Source organism: Amblyomma maculatum, chromosome 3, assembly GCF_055883805.1.
Source record: "Amblyomma maculatum isolate TAMU_Amacu chromosome 3, ASM5588380v1, whole genome shotgun sequence".
Taxonomy (NCBI): Eukaryota; Metazoa; Arthropoda; class Arachnida; order Ixodida; family Ixodidae; genus Amblyomma; species Amblyomma maculatum.
Window position 1 is genome coordinate 155,720,306 of NC_139346.1, and position 17,363 is coordinate 155,737,668.

Consider the following 17,363-nt stretch of genomic DNA (forward strand, 5'->3'; position numbering starts at 1 on the left):
TGAAGTCACAAAAAGTGTTTGGATATCTCCCATAGCTCGCCGTGTCGCAAGTATTTATGAATAAATAATCTTGTAAGGTATTATCGGTATTACCATAGTATTAGTTTGCCATTTCTGAAGCTGAGGCACTAGTCATAGAAAGAAATGCATTGACCATGCTGATAATGCTGATGATTAAAATAGTAGGCTCGCAGTAAAAAAAAAAATTTGTTTTTAATTTAATACTGTTCATAAAAGCTGTTCAATAATGAATTATTAAGGCTTAATTTTAATGTGGTTGTTTAATGTTTTTAAATTAAAATCCCTTTTTTTTTTTCTGCGCGATGAATGTTTACAGCGGGAAACGCACCGGTTACGTTGGCTGAAGGAGTTTTGCGTGCGATTTGCAAGCAGTTCTGTGTAATCCATATTAATCGAGTGCGTTTGCTACTTGATTTGCAAGGTAATAGGTCGCCATGTCAATCGGCGTGCCCATAAAAGTTCTTCACGAAGCAGAGGGACACGTTGTTACCTGCGAGACGAACACTGGTGAAGTCTACCGAGGCAAACTGGTGGAAGCCGAAGACAACATGAATTGTCAAATGGCTAACATCACAGTCACCTACCGGGACGGAAGGGTGGCTCAGCTCGAGAACGTCTACATCAGAGGGAGCAAGATACGTTTTATGATACTACCGGACATGCTCAAAAACGCTCCGATGTTCAAAAAAGCCGGGGCCAAAAGTGCGACGGCGTCCGCCGGCAGAGGAAAGTCGGCGATCTTACGAGCCCAAGGTAAGGCAGAAATGCGCTCTGATGAGCACGAATTCTCGTTTATTGCTGGAATAGGGCGTATGTTATCATTGTCTCCGCTCTGCAATCGTTCCATCTTGATGTGCGGTTGCTTTGTCAGTGATAGTGAGCTACTAGTTTCGCTTTGTTTTTTTTTTTTCGATGCCTGCAGACCGGTGCCCAAGCACCTTTACAACTATTGTTTTCTAAAAGGAAACGAACATCTAGATCGTTAAATCTCTTACGAGTCACTTTTTAAAATCCTAATTTTTCTCTTGGCGTTATTTTCTTTTTGCTCTGCCGTGGCGGTGCAGTGGTTACGGCGCTCGACTGCATTGCTTAACGGCGGCCGCTTATCGATGGAGGCGAAAAGCAAGGCGCCCGTGTACTGTTCATGTCAGTGCACGTTGAAGAACCCGAGGCGAAATTTCCGGAGCGCTCTACTACGGCGTCTCATAGCCTGAGTTGCTTTGGGACGTTAAACCCAGAAAACTAAACTTTTCCTGGTTCAAAAATCTACATGCTATGCTTTAGAAAAAAGGGTTGTGTTTTTATGATGACGCTGCTATCATCCAGGAATGCATTTTCATCAACAAAATGCTACAGGACAACCATAGTGACCTAGTGGGGCTCAGAAGAGTTTCAGAAATTCTCATCTGTTGCATCAATTAGAAAGTATTTTTAAGTGAAGAAGCATTAACTGCGAACATTGCCCACAATAGCGACATTGTGAGGACATAATATAGCTTGGGAGAGTTTCGAGCACGTATACCCCGAAACCATGAATGTAGATTGGTTTATAAGAAAGAAAAGGAGCAACAGCAAGCTCCGCATCATGCATCCCTGAAGAAGGAGCCGAGTCTGAAACGTCGGGTATCTGTAAAATAAAAAAGTTTCACTTAGTATCTGTAACATATCTTCGTTGGTATCTAAACCACCCTGTATGCAAAGGGATGAGGTAGGATTGAAAGAAGAGGGAAGTGCCGTGGTGGAGAACTGCCTGGGGATTTTTAACATGCGCTGATATCGCACAGCAGATGGACATATTTTAATTTCTCCCCCACCGAAATGTTGTCGACTCAATTCATGGGCACTGGACACTCCACTCAACATGCAGCGATTTTAACGTCGACGCTAAACACTGTGGTTGCTAGTGTTCATGTGCAAACTATTCGGGGTCACAGTTGCTAGTCCAGTTCAATCCAGTCAGATTATATTTTTGCATGACACATAGATGTAACCAGCACAAACTGCTTCTTTTTAGTTACCACATGCTGTAGCTCACTGGGCTGCGTGACAGCACAGGGCACATATGCATTTAAAAGCAAGTTTGCTCAAAAACTGTTTTTGTTTACGGCAACAAATTATGGGTCAGCACACAGGCTTTCCTGTAGTAGAATAGTCTGTGTGTAGCATGGATTAGAACGCCGATTTTTAAAAATATACCAGCACTCCAACTCACCGAGCCTCATACATTAGTAGTTGTGTCTTGAAATTTGCTTGCATCCACTTGATCTGTGTCCGTTATTCTGAGTCGTATGCTTCTGTGCGTTGTTTGCAGGTGTGACGTTGTGAAATTGGTCCAGATTGCCCTTGCCTTTTCTAATGCTACGCACAGCTTGTCAAACAGAGTGGGCATTCTCAGTCCTTCAAGCAAACTGTAGCTTTTGCATGTGTTGCCTAACTGGCAGTGGAGGCACTAGGTGTGTTGATGCGATAATTTTATGATGACAGTGCTGTCAATACCAGCGTTTAGTTATTCTGTGAAAGCCGTAATTTTTAATTTTGTGTGGCTGGCTTGGAAGTATGTGATCATCACTTGTCTGAATAGACGGTAGAGATTGAAATAACCTTGGACCCACGTGCGCAAGTTTGTTGACTTGCTAGAGCCATGGTAGGTGTGCCTCCCTCCCACCAACAAACTTAGGCTTTAGTTTTCACTTCAGAAGCGTTGTTGACCTGGTTCTACCATGGCTGAGAGTAACTAGTGTGCATGTGATGAACTGCAGCATTATGTACGATGCAGGTGGGGTGCCACTTCCTACCTTCTGCATTATATTAGAAGGATGACAATGCATGAGTTCATAAATTTCGTCTCAGCCTCTGTGCAGTGATGGCTGTATAACATGCCATCGAAATTATAGTAATGAAACCAGGGGCCGTATTATGCAATGGCCACATCACAAACCTTTCAGTAATCTGTGGCAAACATATCAGTCAATTCCGCTCCTATTGGTCAATTCTGACAGGTGGACAGGTCGACCAATGGGGGCTGGGGCTAATCGACAGGTTTGTAACAGTTTTTGCGATGTGATTGTTGCGTAATTTGGCCCCAGCACTGTTTTGACTGTGTGTTCCAACCTGTCAGGCTAAAATGACCATTACATGACGGATGCTTGTACTGGAAAATGTAGAAGAGATCACAACTTTTGTTTGGAATTAGTGTGTTAGTCCAGTTCAGTAGTACAAGTCACGCACAAATAGGTAGATTGAAATGGTCATCTTGCAGCAAACCTGGCTTGTGTGTGCTGCATGATACTGTCTGGTAATCTGGTCTATTAGCACCCAGTGTAATTGTATCGGGCATGAAAGTGATATGGCCGTACAGAAGCTTTAATTGACCAGTAGTATGCATGCACCTTATTTTTTGGTCACTCTTCATTGAGTATTTCACTTTTGTAGCATAGAGAAGACATAGAAGTGACCCACGGGAAAAATAACACGAAACACTGGGTCAAGTAGAGGGGGAAGGGCACCGAGTCTCTCCACACACGCATTCTAATGGCTTTGCTGAAACCCAGTGCACAACCCTTGTTTACTTCCAGTGGTTGCCACTGATGTCATGCTTTTTTACAAATGGCTCATTGTGATAGTTGTGTAAGTGTAGGAGGGTCAGTTGCACGAGTTGGTAGTAATTCATATTTTGTGTGGAAAACAGTGCAAATGGACAAAGGACAGAGGAACAAGGAGCGTGTGTCTGTGTGCTGTCCTTGTCCTTCCGCTTGTGCTGTTTTCCACCCAAAAATTGTGTAAATGTAGAGCTGTGGCTATAACATGGCATATGAATTCTGTCAGTTTAGGTGAAGTGTTAGCATGGATATGCACCTTGGGTGAGAATTGTTGAAAGTACAAACATTTTGTTTATCTTAGGTTTGTCTGGATCATATATGATACAAATAAGTGGTCATTTTTTTCTTTAAATCTGGGCCATGGGGGGCACTTTGCAATGCTGTTCATACTGCATTCATATGCGGTTTTGTGCTGATCTGCTGACACTAGGAGCAAGTCTCGTAACTGTTATACCGGAATATTTGTAGGATGCTACAGTTTTAGAAAAATTCATGCAGAATGTTTTGCATGGGGCACCTATGTTGGGTTATGGAAGAAAGCTTTTAAAAACTGTGTCGAGATCAACTGTAATCTTGCGAGGCTGGTCAGCAGTACATAATCACCATGTTTTCTAAGAGGGCAACAGTAGTAATGCTAAGGTGTACTCATTAATGTTGGTTGAGATATTGATGAGAAGAACTAGAGGGTATTAAATGGGATGTCATAGGGCTTAATGAGGTTAGGAGGCCGAATAAGGCATATACTGTACTGAAGGGCAGGCATGTACTGTGTTATCGAAGTTTACCGGAGAAGCGAGAACTTGGAGTAGGTTTCCTTGTCAATAAGTATATAGCTGATAATATAGATGAATTCTATTGCATTGATGAGAGGGTCGCAGGCCTCATAATTAAACTTAATAAGCGGTATAAACTGAAGGTTGTACAGGCCTACACACCTACATGACCAGGCTGTGGAAAGCATCTACGAAGATGTAGAATTGGCAATGCACAGAGGAAAGACACCATATACTGTACTAATGAGCGAATTCAATGCCAAGGTAGGGAAAAAAACAGGCAGCAGACCAGGCAGTGGGTGACTTTGGCGTTGGTTCTAGGAATAGCAGGGGGGAGTTACTAGTTGAGTTCGCAGAGCGCAGTAACTTAAGAATCATGAACACCTTCTTCAGGGAACAGAAGAATTGGAAGTGGACATGGAAAAATTTTAACAGGGAGACTAAAATTGAAATTGACTTCATAATGTGTTCTAACCCTGCCATTTTGCAGGATGTAGAGGTAATCGGGAAAGTGCGATGCAGTGACCACAGGATGGTAAGGTCTCGAATTAGTCTAAATCTGAAGAGGAACGAACTAGATTAGTAAGAAAGAAATCCATCAATGAATTAGCGGTGAGGAAGAGTTCAGGATCTCGCTACATAATAGATATCTAGCTCTAACCGAGGATGACATTAGCCTAAAAGCAATGAACAGTTATTTCAGACATACCTTTACTGAGCGCGCTGTAGAAGTAGGTGGTAGGATAGTTAGAGAGGATACCGGTCAGCTGTCTAAGGAGATGAAAGAAATGCCAAAGTATGAAAGCTTCCAATCCAACAGACCGGATAGAATTGGCAGAGATATCAAAGCTAATCAATAAGTGCAAAGTGGCCGATATAAGGAAGTATAACATGGACAAAATTGAGCATTCTGTAAAGAACGGGGGAAGCCCTAAAGTGATACAGAAGAGATTGGGCAAAGGCAAAAATCATATGTATGCACTAAGGGACAAGGTGGGCAATGTCATCACGAATATGGACCTGATAGTCAAAGTAGCCGAGGAGTTCTATACTGATTGGCGGTAGGGAAATGCAGTCAGGCATTTCGCCAATGACGAAGGATGAAGTTAAGAAAGCATTAGAAACTATGAAAGGGGGGAAAGCAGCTGGAGAGGATCAGGTAACTATAGATTTGCTGAAGGACCAGGGGGATATCATGCTAGAAAAACTGGCCACCTTGTATACGCAGTACCTGATGTCATCGGCGGTACCGGAACCATGGAAGAACGGCAACATTATCTTAAATCATAAGAAAGGGGATGCTGAAAAATTAGACCAATCAGCTTACTGTCTGTTACGTATAAGGTATTTACTAAGGTAATCGCTAATAGAACCAGGACAACCTTAGACTGCAACCAAGCAAAAGATCAAGCAGGATTTTGGACTGGGTACTCTACTCTTTATCATATCCATACCATCAACCAGGTGATAGAAAAATGCTCGGAATGTAACAGCCCTTATACATAGCATTCATTGGTTACAAAGCATTTGACTCAGTAGAAACCTCGGCGGCCATGCAGGCATTACAAAATTAGGGTGTAGACGAGCTGTACGTGATATAGGGGCTGCACAACAACCATAGTCTTGCAAAAAGAAAGTAACAAAATTCCTATAAAGAAAGGCGTTAGGCAAGGAGAGACAATCTCCCCAGTACTATTCACAGCTTGCTTAGAAGAAGTATTCAGAGACTTGGAATGGGAGCAGTTAGGGATAAGGGTAGATGGAGAATACCTCAGTAATCTGCAATTTGCTGATGACATTGCCTTTCTAAGTAACTCAGGGGATGAACTGCAAAGAACGATTGATGGCCTAGACGGGTAAAGTAGAAAGGTAGGCTTGAAAATCAATATGCAGAAGACTAAGGTAATGTTCAACAGCCTCGGGAAGGAACAGCAGTTTACGTTAGGTAGCGAAGCACTGGAAGTAGTAGGCGAATATGTCTACCTAGGATAGGTAGTAACCGCAGATCAGGACCATAAAAGGGAAATAACAAGAAGAATAAGATTGGGATGGAGTGCGTTTGGCAAGCACTCACAGATTATGACTAGCAGCTAAAGGGTTGAAGAAAGAAATCAAATGGAGAAGAGTTGCCACCGTAAAGTGCTTCAGAATAATTTTGATCGCCTGGGTTTCATTACTGTGTGCTGACATTGCACAGCATATAGGCACGTTTTTCATTTCGTCTGCATTGAAATGCAACCATTTAATTTTTCATATCTGTGCTGAAGCACTGTAATTGCAAAGCTACATTTTTTTTTTTCTCAGTTAAATAGAGAGGATTCTGACAATATTTACAAAACATTCTGGTGCATTACTGCATCTACCTCTTGATGTGGAATAAACTGTTTCTTGCAGAATGGATATTTTGCTGTTTTTCATTGAAGTCAATGAAAAGGCTGGTTTTTACAGGTGGAATAGATGTAACAGTTGAGGCTCTAAGTACACTGCTTTCTGCCACTGTTTATGCTGCTGAAATTTCTCATGTATACTATCCAGTCTCAAAATTCAAGACATACTCTAGGAGTATATTATAATGTTATGGCTGATGTTGCCACCTTTCGTTTTCGAGTGTGTAACAATATACTTTGTAGTGGATTGTCAGTGTTTTGTAGGACCAAACCTTTTGAAGAAACAAATAATGGAATTCCCTGAGTAGTACTGCAGTCTGTGCATCATCTTTGGATATCTGTTATATACATATTGCCATAGGCATTATTGCTGCGATAAAGAGTGACACTAATGAGCTTGGGAATGGGGTCAACAGCTAATTATATTCATTGTAAAAGGTGGCCTGCTACTTTTGCATACCTTTCTCTAAGATGCACTTCCACGTTTGTGTAAATACCAACAGGAAAAGGTTATTTCGACAAGATTGTTACATCCTTCATCCCGAATCAAAAATATCCAAGTAGTTTATGTAGATACAAGCTTGTACCTTCATAAACTACTTGGATATTAGATATGTATTGGATATAAATTGCTTGGCTGGCTTCAAATTGTGCCAATAAATATGATGCACTTGTAGCCTTTGGTCTTTTCTTATGTGTTTCCATTTCTGTATTTTGCAGCTGCCAGAGGACGAGGTCGAGCCAGAGCTTTGTTCCAGCGGCGGAAGTAGTGCTGCCACCGTGCCATGCTCCATATTTTTTTATGCACATCACATCTTCGGCACTACCAAGGATCGCATTTGTTGTTTCTTAAGGCATGCCAGGTGCATTGATTGCAATTCGTGTCATACGAAGAAGCCTCTCCTGTGGCATTTCATCGCTCATCTGTTAGTAGCACCTCTGGAAGGAATAAAGACTGAAAATACCATCTGGATCATAAGGCGAGCTCACTGCAGTAATGCGTTGTGTGTGTGTAATTGATTAAAGTTTCATTCCCTGGTTTCGTGAAATGAGAATAAAATCACTTTCGGGGTAAACATGGTTGTGTGTGACTGAACATTTTTGAGATACAGAGCATTTTTTTTCTTACAGTGATAGCTTTTGTGCCACTAGGCCTTTGCTGACCATAAAGTCAATGGTGAACTATTACGTGGCACTGCCGGTCATTGGGAAGTGTTGCACATGCTGGCTTGGGGAGGGGGCTCGCCGTCGTACATGCTGTTTTGTTTTTCAGTAATAATGCTAAGGTCGTATCTCTGGAACGTTTGAGCCTTCATTACCAGAAATGACCGGCATCGCTACTAGCTCGTGAAGAACGCATAATGTTTAAAATCTTTAGAATCATTATTGGTTCCCCTAGGGTAGTTAACCATTCAATTAAATCAACTTTTCAGGAAAAAAAAAACTTGTGAAGTCTTGCATATATATGCTGTGTGTGATGCAGCCTTCGTAGCGCAGTACAACCGCGCGCCCAGGAACTTGTCGAATTTGAAGCAAGGCCAACATTGCTCAGATCTCCGTTGCTTCTGCCGCGCCACCTCGGCGGGCTGCAGTACCGCAAGCTCTACGCGAGAACGGAGCCGGAAGCGTGTTGCGCAACTGCGGCGTGGGATTGCGCAATTATTGTTTACATGCTAGGCGGCCGCGTGACGGAGACGATTGAAAGCAGCAAAAACACGTGAGCTGGTAAGACTGCGGGGTGCCTCCCTTTTGCAGTTGCTTGACTGGGAGACATTTGTAAATAAGAAATTCGTCAAATTCAGCACATCGACGCCTTCGTCTTGGTCACCTTGCCTCTATGTGCCACGTGGTTGTCAGTTAAGTAACGCGATCAAAACCCTCTTGCGAGTGTGTGTCGCTGGAGTGTTTGGTGCAGCCTGCTTTTATTATTGTTTGCCTACGCTCCGTCAGAGTTAATTTGCTGCCGAAGAGTGCCGGAGCACATTGGAAATTTATTCACGGAATAATTTAGGCGCGTCTTGGCGAACGAGAAGAAATCGATTCTGACAGCAAGGTAAATAACGTGCTCAGGCGGTTGTGCTTGCTTTTAAGGAACCATTGGTTATTTTATTTGCTGCTTGCCATTAGTGCTTGCCAACATATTATGAGAACATTAGTATTGCCTTTAAACGCGGCGGTGAATGTATGACATAAACATTAGCCGCACGCGCAGAGGTGATTAAACTCCGACAGTTCAAGAACATGGGCGCTTGGCCAGCATGAGGAAGTAGTGTGCGACGTTACTGACGAGAAATATTCCTTGTACTAAAAAATTGCTATACTAAAACTGCCACCTTAAGCGTTACTTCGTGTGTGCTGTCTTTTTGAAGCGTGTTGGGAGGTTTTTTCTAAACTCAAGGGGAGAGCGAACTTTGTTTTCATGAAGTAAAGTAGTCCGGCGGCGGGCGAAGGCGAAACGCGCCCACGGCGTGTATTCGGGAACTCGCGATTCCCCAGTTAGGCTTAGGATTGGGGCCTTCCTTCGGCCCGATAGGAGTTTCCCGGGCAACGGGCATCAGACACTGGGACTGGAGAAGGTGAAGTGTAACATACTGGCTCCTGTATATAACCATTCCTCCACTAAAGCATCAGATGCCTTGTTTTTATACATTTGTCTGTGATACCTCTGGACTGCTGTGCATCGGACTTCAGGAGAATCGGCCCTTTAGGCCTAGTGGCTCAAGTGATCCACTTATCAACCCACTTCGCTCGCTACGAAGCTGCAATAGTTGTATTATAGTATAAATAGAAGACAAACGGACATTTAGAAGGTAAGCGCCAACTTAGGACTGGACTGTTTACACGATTTTACTTGCGGCCCAAGTGTGGAAAGGTGCGCCAAATCGTCCCATCGGCCTGTGAACAATCATGAGCGGCGATACGAAAAGGAAAAACAAGAGCAGCACAAGGTTTGTACCCTTTTGATTTCGGCGTTTCGTGCCCGGGCGCAACTCTGCCATGCGCTTGCTTGCCAGAAGCTGGTCACTTCCGTGTTTTTAGTTGTTACGACCCGAAACATGCTGCTTGTGATGTGTAGGCCTAGACCGTGATCGCGTATGAATCGATGCAGTAACTTCTCGACCGTCGTCCTTGCTCGATGCTGAGGAATGCGTTAGTGCCCTTTGCTGCTGCTTGAGGAGAGCGCACGTTTGCTTGCCTGTTTCGTGCTTTATTTTTCCATCTAATCTAGGAAGTCTAAGTGGAAAACATCTCGGTGAAAGAATCTGTGGATTCGTGTGTAGCTTTGGTATGCTGCGCTGTTTTCCAAGTGTTGTTTAGCGTGCCATCATATTGTGAACTAACCGGGCGATTTCCTGACTTGCCTGTCGCCTAGCCTTTATTTAACCCCTTTTTTTGCGCAGACATAGTTGAGCTCGCTTTTGTGAGATTTGAAGGAACGCATTAGGATAGTGTGCGCACGATGGGGGTTTTGCTTTTCGCCATGTGCACTTAGGTTTCACGCTTCTGCTTGGATTCATTCGTGTTCACGTGGACTTTAGAGCAATTACTAATGTTGGATTAGCGGGTCGCAAAACTTCTCCTCTGCAGTCTACGGCGTGTCGGCCATGCAACGTTCGCAACGTGTAACACCTCCCTTCCTAGTGACCTCGTTGGTGCTGAAACATTCCGCTGGAAGCGAGGGTGTGTTAAAGAAAAATAAAAATCGGACCCATGCCATTCGATGTTAATGCTTTGTACAATTAGCTGCGTCGGTATCGGGGAACAAACGCTTCCCATTTTTGGGCCTATACTCGTTGGCAAATCGCGAGCTAAACTTGGGCAGCTTGTCCCTGTGTAATATCGTACCCGCTAGATAATTATGCATTAAGCAACTCGTTCGGATTTTGAATATTTGGTTGGCTATCGTGCTTTACGAATATATATAAAAAAACGATTGGGCTGATAGGGAAGTGAGCAATCCCCCGTAGTTGTGCTGCAGAGTGCATCAAGTGTGAATGGTGATTTCATCTAATAGACACGAGGGCACGGTTCTCTTTAGGCTCAGTAATGAATCTGCTGTGACAAAAGTGAAGGTTGTCTTGTTACGCTTTCTTTTATGCTGCTGCTATTTTTTTTTCTTTTGAAGCAATTTCTGTGGAGCTTACTGCTGTTTAATAATAAACCATATATGATGCAGTTGGGATGATTGCGATGTTGGTTTTCCATAGCATTCTTTGTGGCATACCCAAATGATGAATAACATTCTCTATTATATATCCATTATGTCTTGCTATGCATAAAACTTCTCAGTGCTTAGTCCTTGCAGGCTCCTTTGTAGGAAGCAGTGACTGCATTCTATTTCTTATCAGTCCTCCTGCTGAGATGCTTCTTGGTGGCTAACAAAAACCATCTTTGATTTATCATCAGCCAACAACTATAAGAGTCAAGAATAAGGTGTCGCTGAGTATAGGCACCGTGCGTATCCAACTCCAAGGCAACATGCACGCCACAAGCGGCGGCACACGCATCCAGAGTGAGAGGGCGACACGGACCTCACCGCAGTGGCTGCATTGCAGTATACCGGAGAGGTCGTTTTGGGCACAAATGAGCCCTGCAGAGAGTTCAAAAACTTCTGTTTTCTGCAACAGTGCTTAAAATAATTCTCCTGGGACCAGACCCAACATTGGGAGCTGGAATGACACCTGCGTTGCATTCAACTGGTTCATCGCAACTGTCGTGATTAAATTTAATGCGATAGAAATCATGACTTTTTCTTTTCTGTTAGTTGCAAAAAACCAAACACTTGTGTATTTACACCGAGGCCTTTTTCCAAGTGGAAGGTATCTCTCCGATTCGGTGCCTTAGGATGAATACAAAAAGGATCGGTTACATCTGAAGTGGAGGAGGCTGGCCGAGTGCACGGGGATCGAGGTGCCAGTCAAACCATCCCAGGAATTCTTTTATGTCGCTATCTGCAATTTCCGTTTTTGTTGTTAAACAGGAAATGTGTTCGTGGCTTCAATATCAAGTGATGTGCATTATCTTTTGTATCATTGTACAGTCATAAACAAAACTCTGCGGTATGTGGTACTATAGAAAAAAAAAATTATTTCTATGCGGATGACCAAGATGGGTGCATAAAAAGTGCTGAAACACATGGGGACATATGGGCTCCATTCACAGGAAAGACATTAGTAGACTAGTTTAACTAGTGAGGCAGGGCTGATTTAATCTGAATTCTGCATTGTGCAAAATTTTGTTCGTGGCTGTGCTTTCAATCAATCAGTCATCCAATCTTTATTTCAGTTTGTGCATGCTAACTGGGGATGGTGATAAAAAAAAGCATTAAATTATACACTGCTTGACGGGTTTCACCACCCCTACAAGTCAGCAGTAGGCACAAGGCAAAAACAACCACTGGTAAAAAAAAATGAATACAAGTGCATTTACAGAACAAGGTTGACTGATGCTTATTTCATGACTGGCAATATTAAGCACAAAAGACCGTGACAAAAGACAACTTTTCTTTTCAAGCCTCCCTTTGATGTCCTGGGCTTCTGCTAGTTTTTGAAAAATTTCCATTGACCTCTGGAAATCTAACTTAAACATTTCTGTAAATGATCCAGTGTTGAAATGGAATCTCCATTCCCCACATTTTAGGGTGACTAGATTTCACTCGATTGTACCACTTAAGCTTGATGCCTTTCACAAACTTTGAGCCTCAGAAAAAAAAAAGCTCTTCAGTCAAAAGGCAGACTGGCATCCAGCAGTGGTGTGAAGATTCCTTTTGACATGGTCGCTGTCTGCTACAGCGAGGAGCCTTCTCACTTTTGATGCCTAATCGGTCATTGCTGGCACTGAACACAACGCTGTGGGGTGTAGAAATATATCTAAACTGGAAAAGGCAGATAAGGAAGGAATCTTTGATAACATGATAGGTAGTGCCCTACTTTTTGAAGCTAGATCTGGATGCCTTAGAACATGTGTGAAGAGGAAGAAGTACACAAACATTCTAGGCAGTGACATCGTGATCGCTGCGCGTGTTGGACCTGACTGTGTTCGCTGTCGCTGTGCTCGCCGCTGATCTGCCCAGTCCTGCTGATCTGCTCAATAAACCCCCATCTTACACATGCAGCTACAAAGAGAAATATAATCAAGATGAGAGATGTGTAGTGTGTGGTGAATCTGTAGAAACAATTGATGTACTTGAGTGTTATGGTGTTCATCCAGATGTCGATGCAGGTGCAGTCGCTCTCCCGGTGGCCTTGAGATTTATAGACACCAGTGGTTGGGTGAATGAATTTGGGATGCAAGTTAGCAAAAAACGATTGGAAGATTAGTGGCTGAAAATCCTAAAGGTGGCATAAGGTTAGAAGGGTGGAAATAAAAATTTAGTAACTGAAGAGGTGAAATAGTTGTTGGATTTACAACATTCAAAATATAAGGGTGAAAAAAAAAAAAAAGCCGAGCACGGTGGAAACTGACATTGCCGTTTCAAAGGGGAAACTCATGTTCAATTGCTCTGGTGGAGGTGCTTTTCTAGGCGCATGGTGCCCACCAACACGAAATCCGACGCAAATTCTGTCTTGATAAAATCTATGCTGTGATTGGAAGCTACCATCTAATGCAGCTTTCAGATTGTTCTCCCATTTCTTCTTGTGATAAAGAAATGGCCTGTCAAAGCAGCATCATTGTCATGTGAAATAATTTATTTGCATTAACTCATGTAAATGTGTGTAGTATATTTGCAAGAAAACTACAGTGCTAATATTTCAAGCCATCTACTTCTAATGCCATCTGTACATGTAGCTTCCTACTGACAGGATGGCTCAGTTGGCTGGGTAAACGAGGACAATCCTGGTCGCAGTGGCCAAATTTCAGTGGCGGCGAAGCGTAAGGTGCCAGTATGCCCGGCAGCATCAGTTCACGTTGAAGAACACCAGGGGTTCGAAACTGTTCGGAGCCCTCCATTTAGGCATCCCTCATGCCTGAGTTGCTTTGAGACATTGGAGCCTTTAAACCAATACACCAAACATATACCCCCTCTTTTTTTACTAGTAGTCGGATACGACTTGTCTGCAGTAACTGCCACACAGTTTCTCGGTTACAGAAAGTCCGCTGTTAAAGTGTTCCTTGTTCTCCAACCAAAATGCTACGCATCAGACCAAATTACAAGCTAAAGAATTTCGATGCCTCTGGCTTCTTTGGTGTGCTAAAATTTTAAAAATGGATTTTGTTTGTTGTTTAACGGACTAATACACCGTGTACAACTGCCTACAGTTGGCAACTGTTTTCTTTTTCTTTTTTTAATTTGTACCCTTCTATAAGCAAAAGCTGAGCTGCCGCTTTTAAAACTCCAGCCATACACACCAACTGTCCCAGAAGGGAAGTTGCAGAGCTTAAGGCTCTTGATTTTGTATTTGTTGTGCTGAATTTAATACTGCATGCATACTTTTATTTTTCTCCTTTCTGCAAACTGAGCAAGTTTTTCAATTTTCAGTCGGCCACCACGGTCTAAAGCTTCGCAAGAGCGAAAGGTGAGTTGTCAAGTTTTCTCAAGTTGTGTAGTACAGGTGAGAGCAGTGGTGATGGTACAGAGCTGACTTCTACCACAGTCACACGAACTCTGCTGAACTCCTTTAAACCTCCTTCAGCCAAGGTTGCCTTTATCTAAAGGAAGATGCATACTGTGTCACATGAGTCTTCTATGAAAGGCAGCTTAAGGAAGATTCTAGTGTAAGGACCTCTGTCATCTTTCTTGAACAGCTGAAAGGAGTATTCTCACTCCTTGTAATCTTGAGTTCTGAATTTTAAAAATAAATGGCATTGATTTTACTTTGAATAGCAATTATAATATTTTTAATCATATAACATAAGTACATGAGCCCAGATAAAAATGTTTTTTAAATTTGACTCTTTTAATTTAGTGTCAAAAGAATGGTACTTTGTTCGAATAAAGCTTTTAGTTAAAGAACAACATCGGAGGTGCTGTGAACTCGATCGTTGTGCGTGCATGTACAAAGCGAGCAGTGCCTAAGGGATCTTGAGGGGCCTGTCTGTAAAACTCTTTGTTAGCTGTGTGACACGACAACTCTGTTGAAGAGGAACTCCGTAATAGTGCTTTGAGAAGTCAGTTAGAAAGAGTTGCGAGTTGCCCGTATGACACAGGTATTAAGGATTTCATGTCTCATCGCTGTGCTCTGTGAGTGATGTAGACAGTTCATAGTTTTCTCCTTTTCCTCGTTACTATGTGGTATGGTCTTTGTCAAAGAGCACGGCGCATAATAGTGGTACTGTGAAGGGGATAGAGTGCTGAAAAAAATGTTTTTTTTTTTTTTTTTTTTTTTTTTTTTTTGTTGTGGGCATTCTTTGAGGAACGTGCTTCATGTTCACTGTAAGCATGATGCACTGCATTTTCTTTGTTGGAATGCTATGCTATCTTAGTAAACACCAGATAGTACTGGTGCGAGGAAATCAGGAGGAAACATTTTGTGTTTCTATAATAAACACATTTCATCCTAGTATTATCAAAGTCTTTTGCTAGGAGAGGATGCCATTGTCGAAATTTTTTATTTTTGATTTTTTAAAAGAAGTAAAACTAAAACAAACTGAGTTATTTTAACAAGAACTGCTTTACCTTGAGTTTGGCGCATGATGGCCTTAGTTGCCTATGTGCCATAAAACCCAACACAACCCAACACACACACTTACAGCTCTTTCCCTCTAAATCCCATTGCACAGTTTGTAATGTGATGGTAGGTTTCAAGAAGAAAAGACCCTTATTTCCTAAAAATATGGCTAGTAGTGATTCGGTTGTGTGTTGTAACGGTTCAGACTAGTTGTTTTTGCATGCTTCAGCATTCATGACTTTTTTTCTAATAACACCTGTGGTGTTTTACTGAGTGACAGTCAGTTGCACATGAAATGAACACTGGACAGCTTTCCTTACATTATGTACTAGTTCCTAGTATAATGCAAGCACCACATAGGTATTATTGGTGTGCATCCTGCCTGCTGCAGTTAAATTTAAGCAAACAGAATCGAGACTTGGACTACTTTCACCTATAAATATACCAACAGCTATGCTGTCGTAATATGCTTGCATCACACAGTTCCTTGTCTTATGGTTGACCAAGTTTCTGACCAACTTGTTTTTATCTTTCAGCTCGAGGGCGTGTACAACAATGCAAGGTTTGTCCACGTCGCCGCTTCTCTTGTGGTGAGTTTTGTCAATTTCTTGTTGCCAGCACGTCATCCACCTTTCTATTTTACTTCTTCATTGCATGAATGGTTGAAATACTTGCCAGTGTTCTAATAATATATGAACCTTGTAGAAGTGTAGTTAGGGATTGGATGTTGGGGAAAGTAGTAGTTCTGAGAAAGTAATTTTTTGTCTTTTTTTCTGTGGTACAAACAGCTGCAGGCCATGCATACTCATATTCTTGTTAGTACTTGCTGATTAATAGCTACTTGGACATAAGAAGTTTGAGAACCTGAACGGTTGGTGTTTGTTACTGGGTATGTATTTTTGGGGGTTGTCTGAGGACCTGATAATGATTCACACAATATTAGTGGTCACTTTTTTGCAGCTCTTCCAAGTCAGTTCTTTTACATGTGGTTGGCATATATTTCGCACTGCTTAAAATTACTTCTTTACTGCACATAGCACTGCTGCTCGATGATGCCTAAGGGTGGTTTTACTGTCTGAAGTGTTACAATAGGCTTCCGAAGCTCCGCATGGCGGCAATGCTGTTCCTGACGGTAAGTGCCATCTATGGGCAGAAAAATAGGAACTGGGAATATAGGCTCCCAAAGCATCGCTGGGCGGCGCTGCGGCTCCTGATGGGCAGCGTCATCTGTGGCAGAAAAATACACAGTGGGGCGCCGCCGGCTTGGCTCGCTGCCTTTGCGGCGTGCGCCGCGCGCTTTCTCTCGCACGAGCACGCGCCCTGACGCGCCCCCGCAGGCGCATCACGACATGCCGCCTGCATTCCGTCTTGATTATTAGACAACCTGCCGCGTATTTCCATGAAGGAAGCGTAATTATAGGCGAGAAAACTTTTATTCACGTTTGTACTGCACAGCAGACGACAGACGGCAATGAGTAAATACTGATTGTGAATGCGTTTCCCACGTTAGCGAAAACGTAGGAAGTGTATTTCGACGTAAGTCTGCTATGTAATTATATTATTGTATATAAAATGTTTAAAAACTGCAGACGTATTATCAGTACTCTGAAATAAAGAGGCTCGCTCGTTGATCATCGTTTTGGCCTGTAGCATTAGATCTGTATACAGTTTTGTTTTTATTATAACGACGTTGCTAACGCAAATCTTGCAGTAGAAGAATGAGTTATAGTCCGAAGGAGGTGTTTCTTCAAAGGCATGAACGCTAGCAGTCTCAAAGCACACGTGTGCTGCACGCGACATAACCGGCTCGCTGGCTCGGAAGGCAGGTGAGATCCAAGCTTGTACTACATAGTGTTTTATTTCGGTTCTTATTAAATGGTTGTGCTTCATTTCTATTTGGTTTGCATTAACGAAACCTGTGACGCGAATAGGGTGCTCCGCGCGAGTATTGTCAATCGAGCCATAACTAGGATC

At 42.6% G+C, this 17,363-nt stretch overlaps 2 protein-coding genes across 8 annotated transcripts in view; both read left to right on the plus strand.

Annotated features, from left to right (window-relative positions):
- The first annotated feature begins 319 nt into the window (after nt 1-319).
- SmD3 (small ribonucleoprotein particle protein SmD3) lies at nt 320-7,856 on the plus strand. The gene is made up of 2 exons (XM_084598309.1): nt 320-774; nt 7,501-7,856. The coding sequence occupies exons 1-2, from the start codon at nt 456-458 to the stop codon at nt 7,548-7,550; spliced, it is 369 nt and encodes a 122-aa protein (XP_084454435.1). The 5' UTR covers nt 320-455; the 3' UTR covers nt 7,551-7,856.
- A 562-nt stretch (nt 7,857-8,418) lies between these two features.
- The window catches only part of LOC146196557 (uncharacterized), a 72,705-nt gene continuing 63,760 nt past the window's right edge, over nt 8,419-17,363 (plus strand). For 3 of the 7 annotated variants that reach the window (XM_084598300.1, XM_084598301.1, XM_084598303.1), the window contains exons 1-3: nt 8,846-9,728; nt 14,261-14,297; nt 15,926-15,979. In XM_084598300.1, the coding sequence (XP_084454426.1) occupies nt 9,688-9,728; nt 14,261-14,297; nt 15,926-15,979 (132 nt within the window). In that variant the 5' untranslated portion in view covers nt 8,846-9,687. The other 4 variants (XM_084598302.1, XM_084598304.1, XM_084598306.1 and 1 more) reach the window with 3 other exon arrangements.

What these genes read in the sequence shown, in the direction of transcription:
- SmD3 (XM_084598309.1), top strand. Translation starts at nt 456, where the DNA reads ATGTCAATCGGCGTGCCCATAAAAGTTCTTCACGAAGCAGAGGGACAC. An exon ending in GGCGATCTTACGAGCCCAAG is followed by an intron (nt 775 to 7,500) that starts GTAAGGCAGAAA and finishes TGTATTTTGCAG; the next exon opens with CTGCCAGAGGACGAGGTCGA.